Source organism: Liolophura sinensis, chromosome 9 (genome assembly GCF_032854445.1).
Source record: "Liolophura sinensis isolate JHLJ2023 chromosome 9, CUHK_Ljap_v2, whole genome shotgun sequence".
Lineage (NCBI taxonomy): Eukaryota > Metazoa > Mollusca > Polyplacophora > Chitonida > Chitonidae > Liolophura > Liolophura sinensis.
The window spans coordinates 27922691-27948071 of record NC_088303.1 but is presented as its reverse complement, the minus strand read 5'-3'; the positions used below and the strand labels follow the sequence as shown (position 1 = coordinate 27948071).

The window sequence follows — 25381 nt, the reverse complement described above, 5'->3', positions numbered from 1 at the left end:
TCCTGTTAGAATCAAGATATTGTATTGTTGACTTGGCTCTGGTCTTGACCAGGATGTATCTCAGACACGTAATGGTTTGCTCATATTGACACTATGACTGTAGGAGCGCACATATTGACACCATGGGCCTGTTCTACACAGCTGACGCAACGCTGCCTGCCACATATTGACACCATGACTATTGCTGCACACATATTGACACTATGACTGTAGGAGCACGTTGACACCATGGGCTCGTTCTACACAGCTGATGCAACTCTGCCTCAAACAAATTTACTATGGTAACACATCTTGGCTATATGTCTTCATGAAAAGAACAGGTTGTGAGTGCTTTGTAGAACAGGCTCCATTATGCTTTGCAGACTACTCACACATGGGGCCTCTATGGCCGAGTGGTTAGTGTGCTAGCATGATTGACTGCAGCAGGACACATATTGACACCATAACTGTAGCTGCACACATATTGATATCATTACTGTAGCTGCACACATATTGATATCATTACTGTAGCAGCACACATATTGACATTATTACTGTAGCATCACACATATTGACATCATGATTGTAGCTGCACACATATTGACACCATGCTTGTAGTTGCACACATATTGACATTATTACTGGAGTTTCACACATATTGACAGCATGATTGTAGCTGCACACATATTGACACATGACTGTAGCTGCACTTCTGTTGACTATTCTATTGTGCTGTGCACAAATCTACAGCTTGAATTGTTGCATCAAAAAAAAGAAAGCTGCATACATAAAATGAAATTATTAATGAAATCAGTGAATTATTATCTATTATTAAAAATATTTTCAGAAATGTGAGGCACATGGTTTCAGGCTTGTAATACGAATGACTTTGACTGTCTCAGGTAGCAGAGATTCCTTATCTTACTAAGAATTCATTTTCTAGCAAGCTCCATGTACATGTACCTTCTTGTTTCCAGTACAGCACCACCTATAGGTAACTCATTAAGCATCCAGCCAAGTCAGCCCCGGGAACCCTCCCCGACCCATTCAGATGATTCTTACTACTCCATTGAAGAAAGTAGTCCTGAAACAAAGGTCGGTGTGAGCTTTTGGCAGAGATCTTATGATGTTAAGACTACAGCCATGTAGAACAGCAATGACAGTATGATAGTTGGCAAGTGGTGACAGTAACCGGTGAAATTCGGCTTCTTTGTCAGTTTATATCATTTGGGGTTTTATTGTAACTGTTCATGTTATTCTTAAATTCTAGCAGCTTACATATTCTCTGGCTCAAATGGAATTTGGGAAAAAAATGCTGTGATGTGAATTGCAATTTATCAACCGTCTAGAATTACCCAAAATACTTGACGGAAAGGCCATTTGTTTTTGCATTTATACACTAACATGTAGGTCTGTACAGCAAGTGTGTTCATTGGTCAAAATCTGTGACCAATCAGTGAGCATTAATTCAGATCTCATTGGAAAGTACAATTGGTTTGGTGAATGGGTTTTTATTGTTTTATTTTTTAAACATGGATTTGTATTTTTTTTTTTTTTTGTATTGTTAGGATTCGACAGGGAGACAATGTAATGAATCTGGAGCAGTTGTGCCAAATTTGCCAATTTTCTCAAGTGATCAAGTGATGCATAGTTCGGCTGATCTTCAGAGAAACTCCAGCCTTGGAGAGGTTGGGGAAGCCAAAGGAGGTCACCAAAGGAGTTCACCAGGAATGCCAGCTCCATTACCAGATGTCTTCTTTACAGAGAACTATGACTCCCCAAAAGCAGAAGCACAGAGAAAACTGGCCGCCTTGGAGGATGAAATAGTTTCAATGGAGAAGTCCCTGGAGTCATTGATAGCTTCATCGGCCAATTTTTACAATGATCCAAAATACCTGCAAATAACACAGTCAAAGGACATGAAGTTAAGGAAGAAAATGGAGCTGTTGACTAAAATCCAGATTTTGTCTGGATCAGCGCAGGCAGCTGTGGAGAAACATAGGTCTCCGAGATTGGGTGTGGAGCCTAGCATTGAGCAGCAGGATGTGTTTTATCCCCCGTCAGTGTGCAGACAAACTGGCCCTGGAGGACCCCCAGTCAGATCACATCTGCCCCTAACTTCCTCCCCGTCCCTGCCAGTCTTCCACTACCCTCCCGCTAAATCTCACCCACTTGTAGCCAGTCCATCCTTGTCCCACATCGGTATGCCCAGTGCGGTGCAGCAGCCAAATTCATCTGGGAGCCTACCGCATCGACGCCAAGTCCAAGTGGTTGGACACAAGTCATACTCCACCCTGCCACGTGCTCCGAGTTCTCAGCCCAAGCAGACCCCTGAGATTCACATTGGTGCGGGCAGTAGCTGGTCCCCAAAGGTCAACAGGACCCCAAAGATAAACCTTACTTCATGGACCAGACTTGACCCAGACCAAATGGGTGGCATGGTTGCCCAGGAACAAGGCTCGACTCCTCACTCTACAAAGCAGCAAGTGCCTCACCAGTGGGAATGTAGCCACTGTACATACCTGAACAAACCTGGAGCTAACATTTGCCTGATATGTCATAGGACCAGTGATGGCCCCCGGCTAGTACCAGAGGAGGTGGAGTTAGGGGAGAAGCCAAGGGAGCCCCACTCCCTGGGGCTACTTACCAGAAATGTCCACGAGGAGATTGAACAGGTTAGACTTAGGTTATTTGTTGTCACCAGTAATGAAAATTCAAGTTTATTTTCTGTTGTGCTCTATAATTTCTGAAAACATTTTTGTATTTGTTAATTACGTTTTATACGTATATGTACATGTAGGTGCATTTGGATGGTCCTGTGGGTAGGTTTGACCCATGCAAATCCAATAGGTTCAGTTTTGGCCTTGTATCAGCAGGTTTTTGTAAAGGGCAGTTGTTTTCTCCTGGTTTGCAGAGGGTTGCTTTGGCAATAAACTTCATCATTAATATGAGTGATGCAAATGAGCGAACATGAATGAAATATTCTTGAGTGCAGCCTTACTCACGAGTAAAGAAATGTGAAAAAAAATAAGACTCTTCTGAGAATACATGTCTTTTCTGCTGTCTAGGCCAAGAAAAACAGGCGTTTTAAGTATGAATGCCAAGCATGACGTAATTCAGAATCAAATTATTACTGATATCCATAGTTTTCCTCCAAGCAAATGTTTTTTTATACAGAAAATGTGTTAATTTTTGATGTTAATGGAATTAATGATTACGATTGTACTAATGCTACTTGGCAAGCACATTGTGGCAACCATGATAACTGAAAACTGTCAAGGACTATAGTTCAACAAACTGGCCACCTCATGAAGTAAATCTGTCATGTTAATTTTTTCATGACTAGGTGGTGTTGGAGAAGAAGGAAGCTCAGAAACGTTTTCTCATAATGATGCAAAATCCAGATGACCGCCTAGAGAAGGTGCAGAATTCTCAGAACTTTGAAGCTGAGACTAAGCTGGATCCTCAAATAGAAGAAAAACGCACCCCAAAATCTGAGTTTCATTCAGAACTTAGTCACCAAGAGCAGATTGGTGGGCTGGAGTTTGCAAATGCTGACTCACTGGAGACATCGCCAAATGACAGTGGACTATCAGCTTCCTCTGCTGGGCTGTCTTGGGAGGGGAGCAGAGACGTAGCACAAGCCCTAGAGGCTGTCAATCATCACAGGGCAGCAAAACAGCAACTGGATGATGGCAAGAAAGTCATTGCTTTGCTCAGGGTAAGTTGGTAAGAATTTGTTTTCGCAGCAACTGATCGATGGAAAGAAAGTCATTACTTTTGTCTGGGTATGTTGGTTAGAATTTTTCTTCACAGCAACTGGCTGAGGAGTTGAAAATCATTGCTCCTCAGAGTATGTTGGTTAGAATTTTTCTTCACAGCAACTGGCTGAGGAGTTGAAAATCATTGCTCCTCAGAGTATGTTGGTTAGAATTTTTCTTCACAGCAACTGGCTGAGGAGTTGAAAATCATTGCTCCTCAGAGCATGTTGGTTAGAATTTGTCTTCGATGGCAACTAGTGGAGGACAAGAAAGTCATTGCTTTACTCAGGGTATATTGCTTAGAATATGTATTCACAACAGCTGGTTGAGGAAAAGAAAGTCATTGCTTTGCGCGGGATATTTTGGTTAGAATTTTTCTTCGGAGCAATTGGTTGAGGACAAGAAAATCATTGCTCTTCAAGGTATGTTGGTTAGAATTTGTCTTCGCAGCAACTGGTGGATGGCAAGAGAGTCATTGCTTTACTCAGGGTATGTTGGTTAGAATTTGTCTTCGCAGCAACTGCTGGATGGCAAGAGAGTCATTGCTTTACTCAGGGTATTTTGGTTAGAATTTGTTTTCGAGGCATCTTGTTGAGGATGAGAAAATCATTGTTCCTCAGGATGTGTTGGTTAAAATTTGTCTTCACAGCGACTGGTGGATTACAAAAAAAGTTATTGCTTTAATCAGGATACATGTATGTTGGTTAGAATTTGTCTTCACAACAACTGATGGAGGACAAGACAGTCCTTGCTTTTCTCATGGTATATTGGTTAGAATTTGTCTCCACGGCAACTGGTTGAGGACAAGAAAGTCATTGCTTTATTGAGGGTATATTGGTTAGAATATGTATTCACAACAACTGATTGAGGCAGGAAAGTCATTGCATTGCTCAGGGTATGTTGGTTAGAATTTGTCTCCACAGCAACTGGTTGAGGCGAGAAAGTCATTGCTTTGCTCATGGAATTTTGGTTAGAATATATGTTCACAGCAACTGGTTGAGGCCAAGTCATTGCTTTGCTCATGGTATGTTTTGTCATATAAATGTGGATTGTACAGTTAATGAACCTTGTTAAGTTGAAAACTGGAGGATCATGGCTTGAACACAAACTGAACAATTAAAAATAATACAAATATGCAGTGTAAACAGGATAATATATGGCAAAGATTTGTTACTGTAATACCAAGGCCTGTTTCCTGTAACATTACAGGATGCCGACAAGCTCGGCTTTGTGCCAGAGGAACTACAGATTGCTTTGGAAATGTGTGGAAATAAAAAGCCTGTCGATTGGTTAAAAGAAAACTGGCAAGATATGATTGACACAGTCATCGCATTGGCAACCAGCGAAGGCCAAGCTAGCACCCACAATGACATTGGGCAGATAACAGATGTGGAGGCGAAAGAGTCATTGAAAAAGGCATGGGGAAATGTCGAAGAGGCCGTGAAAGACTGTGTTAGCAAAAGGAAGAAAAACGTATGTACTTGCAAACGTGGTAAATGTTGTCTTTCAAGTGACCAGAGAAATCTAGCATCATACAATGAACTTACAGATAACTGTCATTGTTGTATCTTGTAATTTTTTCCCTGGTTTACTCTCACCGTATTCATGTTCAATGCTAACAATGTTGTATAATGGGAGACTCGAGGACGAGCCACGTGGAGGGTCCAAATGACAGTAGAAGACATCGTTTTCTTCTAGTTTCAGTGCGTGTGTATGTATATGTTTTATGAGCACACATACACAGATAACTGTAACGTAATAAAGCAAAGAATTAATGAGTTCAGAGTTTTGAACCGTCTTGATACAGGTTGGAAGGAGTTTTGTGAGTTTCCTATTAAAATGCTCGTGAGCACGACATAAAACACCGATCAAATAAGTAAATAACTTAGTTTTGCATACATGTGTTGAAGGTCACTTGTCTTTTCACCAGTATGGCATGTACATGTATGTCTTGTGAAGGAAGGTTTGTCAGTAACTTGCCAAATGTTGGTGGTTTACACTAGACACTCGGGTTTCCACCACCCATAAAACTGACTGTCATATCATATACATGTAGAAACTATGACAATCTGATCAAATACAATACACTATGATCTACTGGCCCAGTAGCTTTCCTCACTTACCACATGATAGCATTTATGGCATAATGGAAGATTGTTTTTGAGATGTGATAATATGAGAAGTGGGACCCCTCTTATTGAGGTATGCAGGAAGTAGGTTATCTCATGACAATGACATCTATTTTCTAGGCAGTGAAATGTAGAGAAATACAACATCAGCTAATGTCAGTTACAGAGATGTCGAGAAATACAACATCAGCTAATGTCAGTTACAGAGATGTCGAGAAAGCTTTTAAAAATGAAGATGATGTTTTTCAGCTTAGATAGGTAGAATATACAACATGCATTTGACACAGTTTGCCATTGCTGTCTGTTGTGCATCTACATATATTTCATGAGGGGATTTTTAAATTTCCTCTGAATGGCTTAAATATTACGTAACATTTATTCTGGACTTCCCAAATCTTTTTACAAAATGAAAATCTGTCTTGAAGGCATGAACTATTAAACTATCCGCTTTGGCATATTTGACGTTTGCCTGTTTAAGTTGGTCTCCCTTATGTGTCCCATGCCCCCTGTCTAATTTCTGCTTGACCTTTGTCCAGTTCCAGCATTTAGTCATGGAGGGGCCATTTCCAAGGGAGGCAATCCTACGTTGTCTGCATCAAAGGAAGGGAGACGTTGAGAAGGCACTCACAGATCTTCAGCAAGCTCAGCTGCAGCCTTACCTAGAGCGTATTTGGCAGAATCCTAATAACAGCCAACCAGAAGCATTGCTGATGGCAGCAGCCAATCACGAACAAGACTTGGTGGCCAACAGTGTGATTAGCCATGAAGATTTTCAGGAGAAGGTTCGGGATGGAGCTGTAGATTATGAGGTAAGCTCTTCTTGTCCATTATTCTTATTTAGCTTGAATCCAGCCTTCTTTTGGACCCAGTATTATCATTGCCCTTGTCATCTTTTCAGTTATTTGATGCACAAAAATTCTTCATTTTTTTTTTCTTTAAAAAAAGTGAAGAATTCTATTAAAATGCATTTTGTTCAAATATTTGATGCAGAAAAATTACTCACTTTTTTGTACAAAAGAAAAGTGAAAACTTTTACACATAGTTTTGAATTGTTTGGTTTTGTTCATTTTAATAAGTATTCTTTTACACCATTGGTCACAAGAGATTTTGTAAGACTTTTCATGGATGGGTTTTGCTGTTCTAGCGTCGTGTACGAATGGTGCTGGTAGAGGGCAGGCTTCAGGGCTGGATCAGAGCTAAGGCTGTCATCCACATCTTCACCCGCCCTGACCAGAACTTTGCTCTCCAGGATGTGATTGAGGCTGTGAAGAACTGCGGGGATGTTGCCAGCTCTCTCGTTTACCTCCAACAGGAATGTGAAATCTGCTTCTCCAACTATCCCATGAGCAAGGCAAGTACTCTAACCCTTGGGGTAGGCCATGGTCTAGTGGTTTTGGGTGCTTGAAAAGGTCCTAATCGCAGTAGAAGACATCATTTTCTTCTGTAACATTGCAGAAGGGACAGCTTGTATGATTTACTTACCAAAGGTCAGTGGTTTACCCTGGGCAGTCTGGTTTCCTCCACCTTTAAAACTGACTGCTGTTGTGTATGTGAAAAATTCTTTTGCATGGCAAACAAAAATCAAAGTAATAACGTTTTAAACCTGTATGACTGTGTGCAGCAGCTTTAAAGCCTGGGCACCGTTCACAAAACTGCATGAATCAAGTTTAAGTATCTTTTCCTCGGAAATGACCTCGACTTACGGCGCTATAACCTGTATACAGTGTCGCTTACGAAAACGTTACAAGAAATATGACTTGTGAAGTTTTATGAAAGTGGTCTCAGAAAGTTAAGGCAGAATATTGTTTACATGAGATAAGATGAGATCAGAAGTGTTCTGTGGAAATTTAAATATTCAGTTTGGGTACCATTCAGCTTTAACTAGGTGACAGATCAAATTGTGTCAAATCATATTTTCCTTACCCTCTTTTTCTTTAAGTATTTTTTTTTTAAATGTTTGTATAAAATGATGAGTTTTCCAATTCTTATGTATTCCCTTCTTCAGATTCGTAATTTCACCCACTGTCCGTGTAAGATCTGCACAGAGTGTTTGACCCAGCACTTGGAGCTAGTCATCAAGGAGCAGTTCATCAGGAACTGGGCCTGCCCCGTGTGCCAGAGACCGGATATACAGCAGGATGACCAGGCCGCTCAGGAACATTTCACCTTCCTAGACATGCTGGTGAGTGAGCATAGCCTCACCAGTGTTTGACGAGATCAGTGACGATGTATAAAAATATGCATGCAAAGTTCTCATAGTATAAACACACAAGTCAGGCCATCCTTAATAAATTCTTTATTGGATGTAGCACAACCCCATCAAAAAAATTAGCGTTGGTCTGTAGAATTCTTTTTTTTTTTAATTTTGGAAAATGAAAAAGATAGGGATTTGACCAAAGGACCAAATTTTACAAAGACGAATGATTCCCTTGTGAATTAAACCAAGATGTTGATTCAGTTTTCAATGTGAATAGTGTTTATAAATCTGGATATAACTTTTGTTATTGAGTTAATCATATACAGGTACCTGTGAACCTGTATCTAAATAACCAAAAGGGGGCTCTGTGGCTCAGTTGGTTAGTGTGCTGGGGCAGCGTAATGACCCAGGAGTCTCTCACCAATGCGGTTGCGGCGAGTTCAAGTCCAGCTCATGCTGGCTTCCCCTCCGGCCATACATGAGAAGGTTTGCCAGCAACCTGTGGATGGTCATGGGTTTCCTCGGGTTCTACCCGGTTTCCTCCCACCATAATGCTGGCCGCCGTCGTATAAGTGAAATATTCTTGAGTACGGCATAAAACACCAATCAAGTAAATAAATAAATAAATAACCAAAATACAAGGAAAAAATCATGTGTATGGAATAAAACACTGTTGATTTGTAATATTATGCATACCATTCCTTGTAACACTTTTGCAGCTACCTATGTTGGTTAGTAGAGAGGTGAGGGAAATGTTCCAGACCAAGTTAAGGGACTGGAGGCTGATGCAAGACCCAAACTTCCGCTGGTGTGCTCATGTGAGTGTATTAAAACAAGATAACATCTCAAGTGTAAAAGAAGCAGATTTACTTCATATTTAATTCACTTCATATTTAACACAAATATTTTTGGTCTGTAAACTTCAAATCTTGTATTATGTGAGGGGACTTTTAATTATCAGGCTCAGGGTGTCAACAGTGTATCTCTTCCTTGTTTCATACATAATATTCATACATAATTTTGACATTTTGCAAGCAGTCTCCATGCGCTCTATATCCAGAACTGCTGGGCCAAATTTGATTGAATATGGTTTGTAATTTGAAACGACATAAGCCATAAGAAATGACTAACGTTTGGATGGGTTTCTTGTAGAATTCCATAAAATGGTTCTCAGTGATGCATTTTGTTGAAAACGTGAGCTGTTGAGAAGCGTATGAATAGCAATTACAGGCCTAATCTTAATACAAGGAAAACAACGTTGAAGTCAGAATCAGATTTCATTAACAACACAGTTTTGAAGAATAATCTTTTGTTGTATTTAACATTTAGTTCATAGGCTAATATAAAGATTTAAAAATATGGTGCTACCTTTGCAGTGTGGCAATGGGTTTATCTTCAATGCTGACCAGCTCAAAATGGAGTGTACTTCTTGTAATCAACATACCTGCTTCAAGTGTAAAAAGCCAGTAAGTATATGAATAAGTATTACGTGGATGGATAGATGTAATTTACATAACAGCGATAGATAGGTCTGATTTTAGCTTTGTAAAATATGTTTGTATTTAAGCAAATGTAAAATCTGTAGAAAAAATAAGAAAAACTTACTACAGTTGTATTATTACAATGAATACACATAGATACCCATGAGTGGACTTGAAGAATGGAGATATATCAGAAACAATGTCTGACCATAGTAACTTTTTGTCTGAAATTGTCACACAGCAAACATCCTCAGACAATATATTCAAAAGAAACATTCTCAAGCCAGTAAAGGTTTAAATATTGAGGGTTATTTCAAGAAAAAATTTCTGTAAAAAATTATTATTAAAATTACATGCACTATTAAAGTTACATGCACTATTAAAATTATTATTATCATAGCAATAATTATTATTTCACAGAATAATAATAATTATTGTTGTTAAGGTTATTTCAAGGAAAAATTTCTATTAAAAAATAATCCTTATTCTATCATACAGAATAATAATAATTATTATTACTTCACAGAATACTATTTATTATTATTTTATAGATAATAATAATAATGTCACAGAATAATAATTATTATTTTGTTATTTTTTTTTATTAATTGGAAATGATACATTTATCGCATTGATATGTTTTGTGAACAGTGGGAAGTTCAGCATGAGGGCTTGTCCTGTGAAGAGTTTGCCCAGTGGAAGTTTGATAATAGTCCAGAGAATCAAGCTACAGGTCTTGCACGACATCTGGATCAAAATGGAATAGGTAGGTTTTGTCAGTGCTGCATGAGTTCTAAATCGGCGTCCCTTGTCTGGAGTGTGGTATTGATTTTGCCGAGATTATCAGGCAAGAATGCAGGATCACATCTTGGTATAAATCTGTGATAAATCATGTATTTCAGCCTAAGAACATTATGACTTTAAACATACACAACAATTGAATTCCAGTTGTAAGCCAGAATTATGATTGCAGTTTGGTAATTTGATGCTGTTGTTTAATGACATTGTATGGGTACTTCCATACCTACATGTATTTGTTTATGTGGCTGGTGATGAGCTCTAGAAGGCTGTTTAGATGTATTTCTTTTGTTACATGTGTGTTGTTCAACTTTTTGGCTATGGATTACTCTAGATAAGTTTCATGGATTCTTTCCATTAATCTGTAGTCTGCCTTGTTGTGAACTTCACAGAATTTGGGCTGCCATAAAAGTGACCTCAGCAGTACATGTTTGTTAATGTCACCACTTGATCATGGAAAACACTTCTCAGTTGAACAAATGGGAAATTTTCTGCTGAAACCAGGATTTCTTTGTTACTCACTTTTTCCGCTTTACTGTTAACAACGGTATGTGGGCAGTAAGTCTAATTTCGTTACTAAGTACAAGAAATGTTATGTTTTTTGGGGTTTTTTTCTTGCCAGTGTGCCCCAGCTGTAAGATGCGATACGCGCTGGCTAAGGGTGGTTGTATGCATTTCAAATGTCCTCAGTGTGGGCACGAGTTCTGCAGTGGCTGTATGTTACCGTTTAGGAGAGCCGAGGTAAGGACACGGAGTTGTGGTGATGATTCTGGCCAGATTGAACATGAAGTCTTCCACAGTTCCACACAGTATACCTCCATGTACACTAATGTGGGGGTTCTTTTTGTGAAGTCTGGTCTGGCCTAATCCATAGTTTTGCATATTTCAACATTTCCTTGATTCTGATTGGTCATTGGTTTCTGGGCTGGTTTTGTCTGGTTTTGCTGAAATTTTTGTGCAAGTTCATTTTGGCGTATTAAAACTCAGATCAGCTTTCCCATAGCACATTCAGCACGGGGTATAAATTCTCTGAATTGACATGTTTCACGTCGTTTTCCACAGAGCTGTAAGCAGTTTCTCTGGTGTCATAGTCAAGGCCTCCACTGCCATCACCCCAGGAACTGTTTCTTCTACCTGAGAGATAATGAGGTGGAGGAGCTTCAGAAGTTGTTAAAGGTAAAAGTTTAGTCGAACTTTTTGCCTGCTTTTATTTACATTTCCGCACAGTTGATACTCATGGTTTATTGTATGCTGTCTTGGGGGTTTGGTCTTAATGTGAGTAAATGCATAGTAATTTTTTACCATCAAGGCCATAATTAGACTACATGTTTTGCCGTGGAGTATTAGAACACTGAATGGTAAAGCATGTCATTGCATGGCAAAGTAGTCCTGTGTCACTATAATGTTCCTGGGTGAGGTGACATGTCTGTAAATACGTCGGCACTGGATATGATCTTCTACATGAAGTCACTGTCGTGAAACAACTGAAAGGATGAAATGCTGGAAAGGATGTTAAACCCCAATTAAACATATAAAAGACGCTAATGTTGTGTGATTTTGTTGTTCTTGTACAGAAGCAGAATGTGGAGTTTGATATCGCCCCACCCCCAGGTCAGGAAAACACGCGGTTTTGTCCAGTACAGGAACAGAAGGAACTGTCCGATAGGTGGAAGGATGAGGCGTGTGGCAGGGAGGTGAAGGAGGGACATGCAGGCCTCTGCCAGTGAGTATTAATACTCTAGTTTCGAGAAATCACATTACAACAACAAAGTGACCTCCCTTTCTGATATGACGTCTTGACTTTAGGGCATGATAGGGTCAGTCTGCAAATTTTAACATGGTTAGAAAAAAACACGTAAACGGGATGATGTAGATCCTCAGAATTCTGCCCATTGGTGGGTTTAGGTTCCCAGTATTGCTAAAGTAGCGATGTTGTGCTATGTATTTTGTACTGGTCTTATGCGTTGCAATAGGACTGGGTGGAAATTCTTTTCAAAACAGTTTCAATTTCATTGCAAGTTCGTGTGTGATGAGCATGTTAAAGAAGCATATGTGACACCAAAGATCATTCGTGTATGACTCCAATATGCTAATACAGTGTATGTCAGGTGTAATGCCAAATGGCGTGACACCAAAATATCACATGGTAACAAATTAGATGGCATGTGATTCCACAATAGTATATGGGACACCAAGTGACCAAATTAGCATATTAGCAAGTGACACGAGACAATATCATTTGTGAGACCATATGACATGAGAACAGCATAGAATAGCATATGTGACTCCAATTATAATCATATAACACCAAAATGACGTGTGTGACCAAATGACATGTGACACCAAAACTGCAAGTGTGTGACACCAAACTCGCAGGGGTGTGACCAAGTGACAGGTGACACCAAAATCACAGGTGTGTCAGCAAAAGTGACCCGAACGGCTATAGGAGTGCTTTATGGCTTTCAGACTACACTACAAAGAGTACCTGGTGGACTTGATCAACAAGAACAACATAGACCCTGTGGATATAATGGATGTGGACAAAATTAAGAATCTTCTAATCAAGATGGAGAAAGCCACACCAGCAATGGCCAAAAACGAGGGGAGAGCAGTGTACCATAGGCGTCTCACACGGGTAAGGCCTCAGTACCATAAACACCTCACACGGGTGAGGGCTCAGTACCATAAACACCTCACACGGGTAAGGCCTCAGTACCTTAAACACCTCTCACAGGTAAGGCCTCAGTACCGTAAACACCTCACACAGGTAAAGGCTCAGTCCCATAAACACCTCACGCAGGTAAGGGCTCAGTACCATAAACACCTCACACAGGTAAGGGCTCAGTACCTTAAACACCTCACACAGGTAAGGCCTCAGTACCATAAACACCTCACACGGGTGAGGGCTCAGTACCATAAACACCTCACACAGGTAAGGGCTCCGTACCATGAACACCTCACACAGGTAAGGGCTAAGTACCGTAAACACCTCACACAGGTAAGGGCTCAGCACCATAAACACCGCACACAGGTAAGGCTTCAGTCCCATAAACACCTCACACAGGTAAGGCACGCACAGCATCATAAACAGCCTCTCACATTTAAGGGCAGAGCGCAGTATCATATACAGTACAGCTCAGGCTAAAAGTCAATTGTTTACCACTCATTTCACGTTCGGAGATAGTGAATAACACTCTACAGACGCATGACAAACCCTTTGAGCTGTGTCGGAGACCTGCTGAGGCACGTAGGATTATCATAGAAGGTGTGAATATACTTCCATCTACTGACTAATCCTAGCCAATTTGCAAGTGAAGATGTAGTTCCAGTGTATTCAGCTATGTGAACACATAGGAGCCATGAAAAGCAGAAAATTTATTTTGCAGTACTAGTATGTAACCTACCTCCGCACATCAAAATCAGTACGTCAGCTTAATTAGGCGATTTAACTTAATTTTGATATAGGCCTACATTGATGTTATGTTATGATGTCATCAGATATTTTCCAGCAAACTCCAAAAACCTTCCCATCAACTTCAACACAGCCAGGCAGCAGTCTCATGTGACTGTGCCTTTGCATGATCCTTCACACTTATGTCTTATCATTCGTAGCCTTTTTTATAAAAGTGACCTCTGAATAACATCCTGTATTTATATTACTGTAAGGATTGTGTAAGCCTCATATCGAAAGAACTAAAAAAAAAAAAGAAAGAACCCAAAACACATATGTTCAGGAAAGAAACAGGCATCACTGGGCTGGTTGATGGACATGTAGACCTGGCCGCAGCTATCAGTGTTTTTATTAACCTGAAATGGCTGGTGACGAAGTTTCCAAGATTAGCCTACATTATTGATTGTCTACATTTTGTTGACCAAAATGCCACTGGGGAAGTTGTACAGAAGAGGGATTTACACAGAAACAGCAAATCCAGTCCCAGCAATTTTCAGAGATTAATTCTTTTCTGTTGTTTAAGATTTTCAAAACCATACAACCTCTGTCAGTTAATAAAGTTTGACACTTGTGAGTATTATTTACTTACTCCAATACCACATGCCTATTGTTCTTCAATCACGGCAAAGCGTGAACACTAAGACTGCATGAGTTGTTCTTCCAGGTCTCAGCGTGAAACTTCTGAGTATTTTAATGAATCATACAATAATACCATAAATATCTGACACTGGTAAGGGCAGGCACAGTACCATAAATATCTGACACTGGTAAGGGCACAGTACCATAAACATCTCACACAGGTAAGGGCACAGTACCATAAATATCTCACACAGGTAAGGGCAGGGCACAGTACCATAAACATCTCACACAGGTAAGGGCAGGGCACAGTACCATAAACATCTCACACAGGTAAGGGCAGAGCACAGTACCATAAACATCTCACACATGTAAGGGCAGGGCACAGTACCATAAACATCTCAGACAGGTAAGGGCAGGGCACAATACCATAAACATCTCACACAGGTAAGGGCAGGGCACAGTACCATAAACATCTCACACAGGTAAGGGCAGGGCACAGTACCATAAACATCTCACACAGGTAAGGGCAGGGCACAGTACCATAAACATCTCACACAGGTAAGGGCAGGGCACAGTACCATAAACATCTCACACAGGTAAGGGCAGGGCACAGTACCATAAACATCTCACACAGGTAAGGGCAGGGCACAGTACCATAAACATCTCATACAGGTAAGGGCAGGGCGCAATACCATAAATATCTCACACAGGTAAAATCACATCTGTAAGTACAATCCACGAGCTAGAGATTTACAGCAAGAACAGAACAAAACAGTATTCACTGATTCAGTAAACTTGGTTTTATGTGGATGATTATTCCTCCACATAAAACTGATTGAAAGAGTGTATACCCAAAAGCTGCTTGGTTTACATCGTGATGAAAACCCCAAGTTTTGAGTGTATACCCAAAAGCTGCTTGGTTTACATCTTGATGAAAACCCCAAGTTTTGAGTGTATACCCAAAAGCTGCTTGGTTTACATCTTGATGAAAACCCCAAGTTTTGAGTGTATACCCAAAAGCTGCTTGGTTTACATCGTGATGAAAACCCCAAGTTTTGAGTGTATACCCAAAAACTGCTTGGTTTACATCTTGATGAAAACCCCAAGTTTTGAGTGTATACCCAAAAGCTGCTTGGTTTACATCGTGATGAAAACCCCAAGTTTAATTTTCACGTTAATCATGCATGCTCATCAGTTTCAAAATTGCTTTCTGTCTTGAGGAAAAACAGGACACTTTTCCCAGAAAACATTCGAATGCTGTTTTATAACAGCCATATACTACCTCATATTTATTATTGCTTAAGTATTTGGGGGAACTGCTCTAAAGACCTTCTAAATCGAGTTTTCAAACTGCAGAAAACTGCTGCCCGTCTTGTACTGAATGTGGACAGACAGACCCCAACAACAGTTCTTTTCCAAAAGTTAAAATGGTTTACTATTAATCAACTTGTAGACTACTGCAAGGTTATCAGTGTATACAAATCCCAGCATATATGTCAGCTGTATTCTCAATTGAATTAAACCTTGCTATGAATTTAAAATCTACAACGGCAGTTAAACTAAAAATGCCTTTCCCAAGAACTGAAACATATAAAATTTTTTATCTCACTCAGGACCATTTCTATGAAATGCTTTGAGTAAAGAAATTCGATGTTCTTACTTAGTTCAATGTTTTAAGAACCGAAATCTTCAAGGGATTATATACTGAAAACGATACCTTATTTTGAGAAAGCCATCATAGCACTCATGAGCTCAGGTGCAGATGAGAAGGGGACGGAAAGGGGCCATCACCCACTCACTCATTCTGTGTTATGAACATGTGTATCATGAGGTTCCAACTTCTGGAGGGGATAGGAAGGGGTCGGTAATGGGCAGTCTCCCATTAACCTATCTCTTCCATTGGTTGGGATAGTTATAGTGGCAAAATTCACACTTGCTTTTATTATTATGTTACTGTTTAAGTACGTTGTGTTGATTTAATTTGCCACTGTATATCAAAATATATTTTGTTTTCAAAATCTTGTTGCAGGTGGTTTACACAATCCAAATTGCCATGTTTTCCACCACATATGTAATGTAACATATTGTTTCAAATTTGTGTGTGTCCTAGGCCCTCAGGATAGATCAACAAAGTGTTGACTGAGTATACACATTGTATTTTACCCTCTTGAAATAAAGCCATTATTATTATTATTATTATATTGTTTCTGGTGCCAGCCCATGTAATTTTACGCTTGCACTGGTACACATGTAATGGGAAATGTGGTTTACTAGATGAGTGGGGGATCCATAATTTAAGGAAAATTCTCCAGTGTCATTGCTTGCGTCGTGTTAGTCAGCATACCAAGCTGTTGTGCTGACCACTAAAGCTGCAGGGCTGCCATCTTTGACTATACAAACATCAACAGCAGATGAAACTAAAGGTCGTGCCACACTGTTACTGGACGTATGTGAGCACACTGGTCACATGAGTCTGAGTTTGGAATATTCAGATGTGGCAAACAAAACAGTCCTCGCATTTTATAATATGTATTGGATGCCAACCAAGTTGGTCAAAATACCTCGTCATGAACCAGTCAACCAGGCATTTGGGATCAACTCCCGTAGAGTATGCAATTCACACTGCCTTGTTTGTGAACTATCTTGTCATTTTGTACGAGTACAATCTACCAGTACACAGAAATAGTGATGTTTGACAGAAAAGGTCAACAGAAAACATCACTTGGACCATCAGACAACAGTAAAATTGCCAAAGCTTTGTTAAAAGTCTTCATTTAGCTTGATTGTCACGTGCATTATATGGTAAATAAGGCTATCATTCCTAATTGCTGTGTGACTGATGTCCAAATATACCTAGTTTTCACTGATGCATTTTTTTGTTTTTACGTGTTGTGGGAAAATGAAATTTTAAATACCTTAAAAACCTATGGAATAATTTTTGGAATGAAAACATTATTTTCAACTTTTTTTTTCTTCTTCACAGTTCTTAAAGGAGAAGGTTCCATTACCAAGGGTTGACAGCAGTGGCCATCTTCATGTAACATGACCTCAAAACTGATTACAGATGAATACAAGGTGCTCTGTTTGCTCCCAAGTCTTGTCCACTTCACAAAACTTTGCAAATCTTCTGCAAAAAAAGTTGCAAAAATTTCAGGTTTTGTGAATGTGGTGCCAGGTTTCTATCTGTACAAAGTCCATTGAGCTTTGTGAAAAGGCCCTTGAGGCTATTTTAATACATTGTAGTAAATTGTTCAGATTAATACACATATCTGAATGTAGTATTTATGTGGAGAAATAACAGAAAATATGCAATTGTCATGCCGAGTTGGTTTTTCATTATAATGTAAGTGTCCCCTGTGCCCCTAGATGGACAAGTGTACCTTTCACTGTCCAGAATGGGACACTAAACTAACAAACTATTAACTAAACTAGCAAAAAGGCAATTTATCAGTCTGTCAATCCAGAGATTCCGTCAGTGATATATGCCATGGAGTTTTGGGAGTTAAACAGTTCCATATTTTTTAGTAAGGGATGTTTACTATGAGCAACTGAGAGTGATAAATTTGAGTTTTGGCTTGTTGTCCGTACGAGTGTAATAGATGTGTAACCAATTTTGCGTGGTTGAACACAAGTTCTGTGATTTTCTTGTCATCTACCTATTTTTTAGCATTTATTTTTGTACAGCAGTTACTAATTTTTTAAATGTACTTTATATGCTTTTTTATCGATTTCCTTGCGTATTTATTTATGTGGTTGTTTGTTTTTATTTTCTGATTATATATACCCTACTTCTTCAACCTTTTCAACCACCTCTTCACACATTTCTTTTTAAACATTGTGAGAGAACTATAGGTGGGGGGGGGGTAGGCAGATAATTTGCAGTGTTGTGAAGCTTGAACATTTACGTGTAGTATTACAAACAAATCATTTTGGTGTCATTTTCACAATAATTGTATGCATACAATCAAGCAAAAGAAAGAAAATGTACTTTAAAGGTCGAAAGGGTTGAAGATTTACAGGATTTCCTTGACATAACCACGTTTGTGTCATGTTTGTGGTGTCACACGCAGGTCAGAGCTTGGATGGAACCACTGCCATTCCCCAACAAGGTGGATAGCTGGATGAAAACATGTCCTGATTCTATACGAATATAATTATATTATTTTACATGTTGTGTATTTATTTATGCAGCTCCATACGTATTGAGTTTATTTCCTTACTGAACATAATGCTGTACAGATGATAATTATGGAACACATTGTAAATGATGCTCGTGTAAACATTCGCTAAATATAGTTATGTTTGTTGAACTCCAGGGTTTTGTTGTTTTTTTTTTTCCACTTATTCCTTTTAATTCTTTACACAGAACATTCTGATTTCAAAGTGAAAGTTTTCTTAAATGTGAAACAGTGTGAAACATTTCAGGCAAATGTGCCAGTAAAGCACTCTAGAGTTTCCTCCAACCTTTTGTACCTATTATACATGCATGACAGTCAGACCATAAATCTTACTTAGATCTGAGATCTGTTACATTCTTGCCAGCTTAGCTTTCAGAAATCCCGACTCTTTCGTTCCTTAACCTGGAACACATCTTTTTGACTGTACTGTTCTCAACATACCAATGCTGTATGCTACAAAAACATGTTTTCTTTAATCAGATAGTAATTCTAACTATAAGACCATAACATCACAATGAGAGACTCGAGTACGACTTGCACAGGTCCACATGACGCTAGAACGCATCGTTTTCTTCTGTGAAGTTGTAGTGCATGTGTACATCATATATGTTTTACGAGCACATACATGTATACATGTAATTGAGACGTAATAAAGGGAAGAATTAATGAGTGGACATCTTTGGACTGTCTTGATACAGGCTGGAAGAAGTTTTACAAGTTCCCCATTCACACAGATGGTGCAGGTGAATCAACAGCCAGCCAAACCTCACTAACTGCCAGTCTTAATTCAAATCAACCACATGCACTCGGCATCATCCAGAAAAAGATAAACCCCCATTCCATCAAAAGAGCAATTGATTACTTGTTTGGTAGTCAATTTTTGTTTTAGTGATGAACAGAAGGAACTGTAAGCAACCATTGTGGAAAAATGTGATCTTAATTTTGAGGAGAACTGCCAAGTCCCTGCTAGCAATGAGTCGTGCGATTTGAAAATGGCAGTTTGCAAAGTTCAGATGCGCCGGGTAGATGCGTCTTAATTGGAACCTTACTCCTATGATCTTTATCATTCTAGCGTGACGAGGTGCCTGCTTTGTCATGAGCAGCTTTGGCACTCAAAGGACACAGCAGGCAACATGAGTTCAAGGTTAGTAAACATAATAATTCGGAGTGGTTAATGCGGAAGCTGAGCTGGGAAGATGGACAGGTCCCAGAGGAAGCCTCTGCACCTTGCCAGGTACCTGACAGATCCCTGTGGAAACCACTGCACCTTGCCAGGTATCTGATAGATCCTTGAAGAAGCCTCCACAACTTGCCAGGTACATGACATCCTTGAGGAAACCTCTGCACCTGACAGATCCCGGAGGAGACCACTGCACCTCGCCAGGTATCTGACAGATCCCAGAGGAAGCCTCTACAACTTGCCAGATACATGACATCCTTGAGGAACCTCTGCACCTGGCCAGGTACTTGACAGATCCTGGAGGAGACCACTGCACCTCGTCAGGATCTGTCGGGGACCTGACGAGGTGCAGAGGTTTGGCACCTCACCAGTTACTTGACAGATCCTGGAGGAAACCTCTGCACTTTGCCAGGCACCTGACAGATCCTGGAGGAGACCTGTGCACCTTGAAAGGCACCTGACAGATCCCGGAGGAGACCCCTGCACCTCGCCAGGTACTGGACATATCCCTGTGGAGACCAGTGCCACCTTGCCAGGTATCTGACAGATCCTAGACGAAGCCTATACAACTTGCCAGGTACATGACATCCTTGAGGAAACCTCTGAAGCTCACCATGTACCCAACAGATCCTGAAGACCGCTGCGCCTTGCCAGCTACTTGACAGATCCTGGGGGAAACCTCTGCACCTTGCCAGGTACCTGACAGATCCCTGTGGAAACCACTGCACCTTGCCAGGTACCTGACAGATCCTGAAGGAGACCACTGCACCTTGTCAGGTACCTGACAGATTCTGAAGGAGACCACTGCGCCTTGCCAGGTGCCTGACAGGTCCTGAAGGAGACCTCTGCACCTCTTTCATGTACCTGACAGATCATGGGGGAGACCACTGCACCTCACCAGGGACTTATCTTACAGGTAGACTTCATATTGCCGGGCAGATCCTGGAGGAAACTACTGCACCTCATCAGATCATGGAGGAGCCTCTGCACCTTGCAAGGTACTGGACAGATCCTACAGGAAGACAGCACCTCGCCAGACACACAACAAATCATGGGGGAACCACTGCAGTTCATCCGGCACCTGACAGATCCTGAGGGAAACCATAAAGAAACAAGAAGTCCTGTAACAGGCCAAGACTGTGAAAGCAATAAAGGCATAGTTGATTGGTTTATTGTACAAGAAACACCACATCCAATCAAGTCCATTCATTAACACTGGACTATTTACAAAATTTATGTACATTCCAAAATCAGACCTATCCGAACAACCAAAGTCAAAACTGCCTGGAGTTTATAACTGACATGTACAGTTATCTACAGAGGACAAAATCATAGTGTTGCACTAATAACGATAGAGCATTTATAATTTACAGAGAACAATGATGGTATTCCTGGAACTAGGTAATGTCATTTTACTGAAGAAGCACAAAGTTGATCACACTGTAAGTCCTAACTTCGAAGTTTACTATAAGCAGAGAACAAATTATGATAGCTGTTGACGTATCCAGACCTGTGCCTCGTCACAGTCCTATCTCTATTTCTACAGGACCAGGGATGTCTTAACGCCAGTTCTGGCAAGGCCAGGCATTACATCCACACCACTGATTCACAAATTCATCACCATAAATAGGATTTATGTTCAGCTTTTATCAATTTATTCCAGACATGCTTTGTAACACATGTTTGTAAGAAATTGTCTAGCGTCACACAAGTCAGAATTATTTCCAAAAATAGCACTATCATAGAAAAGACACCAAGGTTAGCTAGGCCTGCACGATGTTAAGAGATCGTAAAGTTAACGTTATACTGAGGGAAGAGAAGTGGTCTGCATGGATGCAACTCAACAGTCGTGCAACTTCAGAGGTTTCTTCCACTGATTGATGGAATTGCCACTGTGGTGATGTAACTACAGCACAGGCTAATCATGGGCTACAATGGACACCAAGAGATGAACAAAACACTCCTGGCTAGACTGAAGAACAGCCCCCAAAATCCCCAAAACTACTGACTGCTCATATCACTATATCACTGCTAGTATCACCAATTATTATCAACAGCACAGCACATGTACAAATCTTCCTGTTCGAGTCACTAAATGCAGCTTTGAATGAACTGATACAATATTGTATATACTGCTACTCTATCACACAGTGAAAGATTATCAATTTGAATTTAAATATAAATTCCAGGACATCTAGCTTGCCAAATAATATGACAGTGCGGATCGAAGTGTGGAATGGTCACATGTACACACATGCACATGTTACTGTATAGTATATTGTCCATATATTAAATTAATTGACTTGTCAGCACACAACTGAGCTATGTGTAAGAAGTATAACAGATACAGTCATAAGTCTGAAAGATCATTTCTGCACAAGTAATGAAAATGCACAGATTTGTACAGGATGGAGCGACAACTGATTTATTTTTGCATACGTAATTTTTGTGTAACAAAACAACAGAATTACTGGTAACTTCCTTTCAGTTGAGCTATTAACTTTTAAGTTACCTGGTTAGTTCACCCACTACTTGTTTTTTTTGTCTCTTCGATTTCTTTCAAAGAGTTAACATTCCCAAACAGACATGCATATACTGAAAGATTAAAATGGTTGTCAGATATTGAGAAAATCAAGGCACAATTGACATGAAGTATCCACTTCCCCAAACAATCTATTACAGTTGCCATCTCCCATCAACCACGCTCCCATTTCACTGACGTTTGTAAGTTGTAACCCGGGCACAAGGTTAAAACTGCTGACATACAACCGTTTTACAACATAATGCGACTTAAAGCCTAATGATGTACCAACTAGTACAACTCATGACTCAAGATTTACAGTTAACAAATTACAACTGAAATGATGCCCAATTTAGGGATACAGTTAAACGTAATGCAAAATCCCACTTATCAACATGAGTTTCCTTCAAAATGACAGGACTGACAAGTGAATTAGAGTCCTTCTGGTATCACGTGAATCTTGCCTTAAATGAACTTTACACCCCAGTTTACACAGAATAGCACTACCTCCTTGCTTAACTATCTCACTGCCTCTCACATGATAACACCACATTGTTAGGTGTCCACGTACAAGCTACTTGATACTGCCACCCAAGGATTCTATACAGTCAATAAGTTCAACGGAGAAACTGTCACACTAGTAATGAAATACAAAATATATTGTAGAAAATTTTATGGCCTCTATTATTTCAACAACTGTATTTGCAACCAGCAGACTACTATTCATAGAGCGCATCTGAAAACTTAAACTATTTTGTTTACAAGTTTGCGCACTCGGTATGGTCATATCAAATATCAACACATCTAGAGGCTGTGCTATAACCATCCTTTGAAAACCTATTGCCAAGACTTCTTACCTACAGGCCAGGGAGAGCAAGACATTTTAACTTTGATATACACACCACAGCTACACATCACCACATTTTGTTGGTAAAGAGTGAAATTCTTCGCTAGTACTACCAAATCTAATACATGCAGTTCATCGTCCCAGTATACGGAATTCACATCATATAGCTACCATATCATCATCATCACAGGGTTTCAAACTGTGTACACTTCCCTGCTAGCCAGCAGGGTGTTTTGACAAGGATAATATGATTTTTATTGAGCTTTTAGAACGTCAGACACCTAAAAAGCACTAGTTGGTCATTTATTCTTCAGTAACTACTGGTTAGCAGGGATGTGCTTATTCAAAGCCATATGAAACACATGGTTCACATATTCTGCATGTTTACTATTAAGTCATGTTGATGAAACACGCAACAATTCGCCAGATTTGTGTTTTACACCATGCACAATTTTTCGCATGTAGCGTACAAACCATAATAAACTTTCGATTGAAATACTACTGTGACTTTCACCCCCTGTTAATACACTAAAAAATAAATAATTGTTTTCAGTAATATTTCGTTTTATCAACCACTTCCCAATCAAACCTCCACACATGTATACTCATCACATCTTAAAAGATAAAACTAGTTCAAGCTTTGGGAAATCAAAATTGACAGGTTACGGAGACAAAAATTTCAGCTGATGCTACAAAGTTAATTAATGCATAATAAGAGGGGAAAGCCTTTACACATTACACACGCATAAAGTTCATGGAATGAGAAATGACTGGGCACAAATCAAATGCCATGTTGATTTTTTTTAGAACATTAACCACTATAGAGGTGAAACAATTGCCACAAAGTTGTAGTCTAGCTTAGTTTCCATGGCTCAATTTGTAAATCAGCTTATAGCCGATATACACGAACAATGGTATTGTGATGTACCCAAATGTGTACATAACTGCAATAAAAACACGACTTGAGGCTAATTTTATGAAGAAAAATATTTTGACAGGAGAGCTATGGATTGGGTGGATTGTCCAAAGTATAAGATTGATTGAGAAAGCAACCCATATATAAGCCAGAGCATTTGAAAACAGAAAAATATCACAATCTGGTTTCAATAGCAATCTCCAACATTATTGAGGCTTACAAGTATACACCTACCCACCAGGTATCAAACTTGCACACCTATAGCTGGAAAACTTAGCAAAAGCATAGAGAGTTATAGAATGAAGAAATGATCACCTCGACGACATGGCAACAGTCAAGGGGAACAACTGATGCCTGTAAAATATTCATCACAACTACATACATGCCACATCCAAACTCAATTCAACAAGCCACATAGCTGTCTATAACTATGCCACAGCCAAACTCAATTCAGCAAGTGACAGAGCTGTCTATAACTATGCCTCAGCCAAACTCAATTCAGCAAGTGACAGAGCTGTCTATAACTATGCCACAGCCAAACTCAATTCAGCAAGTGACAGAGCTGTCTATAACTATGCCTCAGCCAAACTCAATTCAGCAAGTGACAGAGCTGTCTATAACTATGCCTCAGCCAAACTCAATTCAGCAAGTGACATAGCTGTCTATAACTATGCCACATCCAAACTTAATTCAACAAGTGACAGAGCTGTCTATAACTACATGTATGCCACAGCCAAACTTAATTCAGCAAGTGACAGAGCTGTCTATAACTATGCCACAGCCAAACTCAATTCAGCAAGTGACAGAGCTATCTATAACTATGCCACAGCCAAACTTAATTCAACAAGCCACATAGCTGTCTATAACTATGCCACAGCCAAACTCAATTCAACAAGCCACATAGCTGTCTATAACTATGCCACATCCAAACTCAATTCAGCAAGTGACAGAGCTGTTAACAAATTATGACTGTGCTACAGCTATACTTAATTAAATCAGTACCTGTCAATGTTTGCTGGTTATAATTCCCATCATAAATTCTTAATCCAAATTAAAACTCAAGAAAGGTTTGCCCTAGTAAACACTTTCTACAGACCAGCTCAAAAACAGGTAATTGGAAAACAGTAGTTATTTTTACTGGAATGAAAGGGCTGGTTAGATGATCCAGTGGCAAGGAAGGTCTGGTGTGCAGAACCAAAAGCATTCTGACTATGCACGTAACAAAAAAAACAAAACAAAAAAACAAAAAAAACTGACATAAATTGTTTGCAGTTGATTTTCGGCCTTTCCTACTCTATCATTGACAGGGTCACAAATTAACCACTTTCATTCCCAGTTATTCATATTCCACTCAAAACCTAGTG

The 25381-nt window shown here is 39.7% G+C and overlaps 1 protein-coding gene across 1 annotated transcript in view; it reads left to right on the top strand.

Annotated features, from left to right (window-relative positions):
* Positions 1-24986, top strand: part of LOC135475759 (E3 ubiquitin-protein ligase lubel-like) — a 33777-nt gene extending 8791 nt beyond the window's left edge. The window contains exons 8-23 of the mRNA XM_064755697.1: positions 957-1074; positions 1548-2654; positions 3326-3700; positions 4950-5213; positions 6406-6678; positions 7014-7220; positions 7875-8051; positions 8786-8884; positions 9443-9532; positions 10199-10313; positions 10968-11086; positions 11408-11521; positions 11920-12068; positions 12812-13145; positions 20605-20731; positions 24457-24986. Coding sequence (XP_064611767.1) covers positions 957-1074; positions 1548-2654; positions 3326-3700; positions 4950-5213; positions 6406-6678; positions 7014-7220; positions 7875-8051; positions 8786-8884; positions 9443-9532; positions 10199-10313; positions 10968-11086; positions 11408-11521; positions 11920-12068; positions 12812-13145; positions 20605-20731; positions 24457-24986 — 4198 coding nt within the window. The remainder of the gene's footprint in view (positions 1-956; positions 1075-1547; positions 2655-3325; positions 3701-4949; positions 5214-6405; positions 6679-7013; positions 7221-7874; positions 8052-8785; positions 8885-9442; positions 9533-10198; positions 10314-10967; positions 11087-11407; positions 11522-11919; positions 12069-12811; positions 13146-20604; positions 20732-24456) is intronic.
* Positions 24987-25381: the final 395 nt, after the last annotated feature.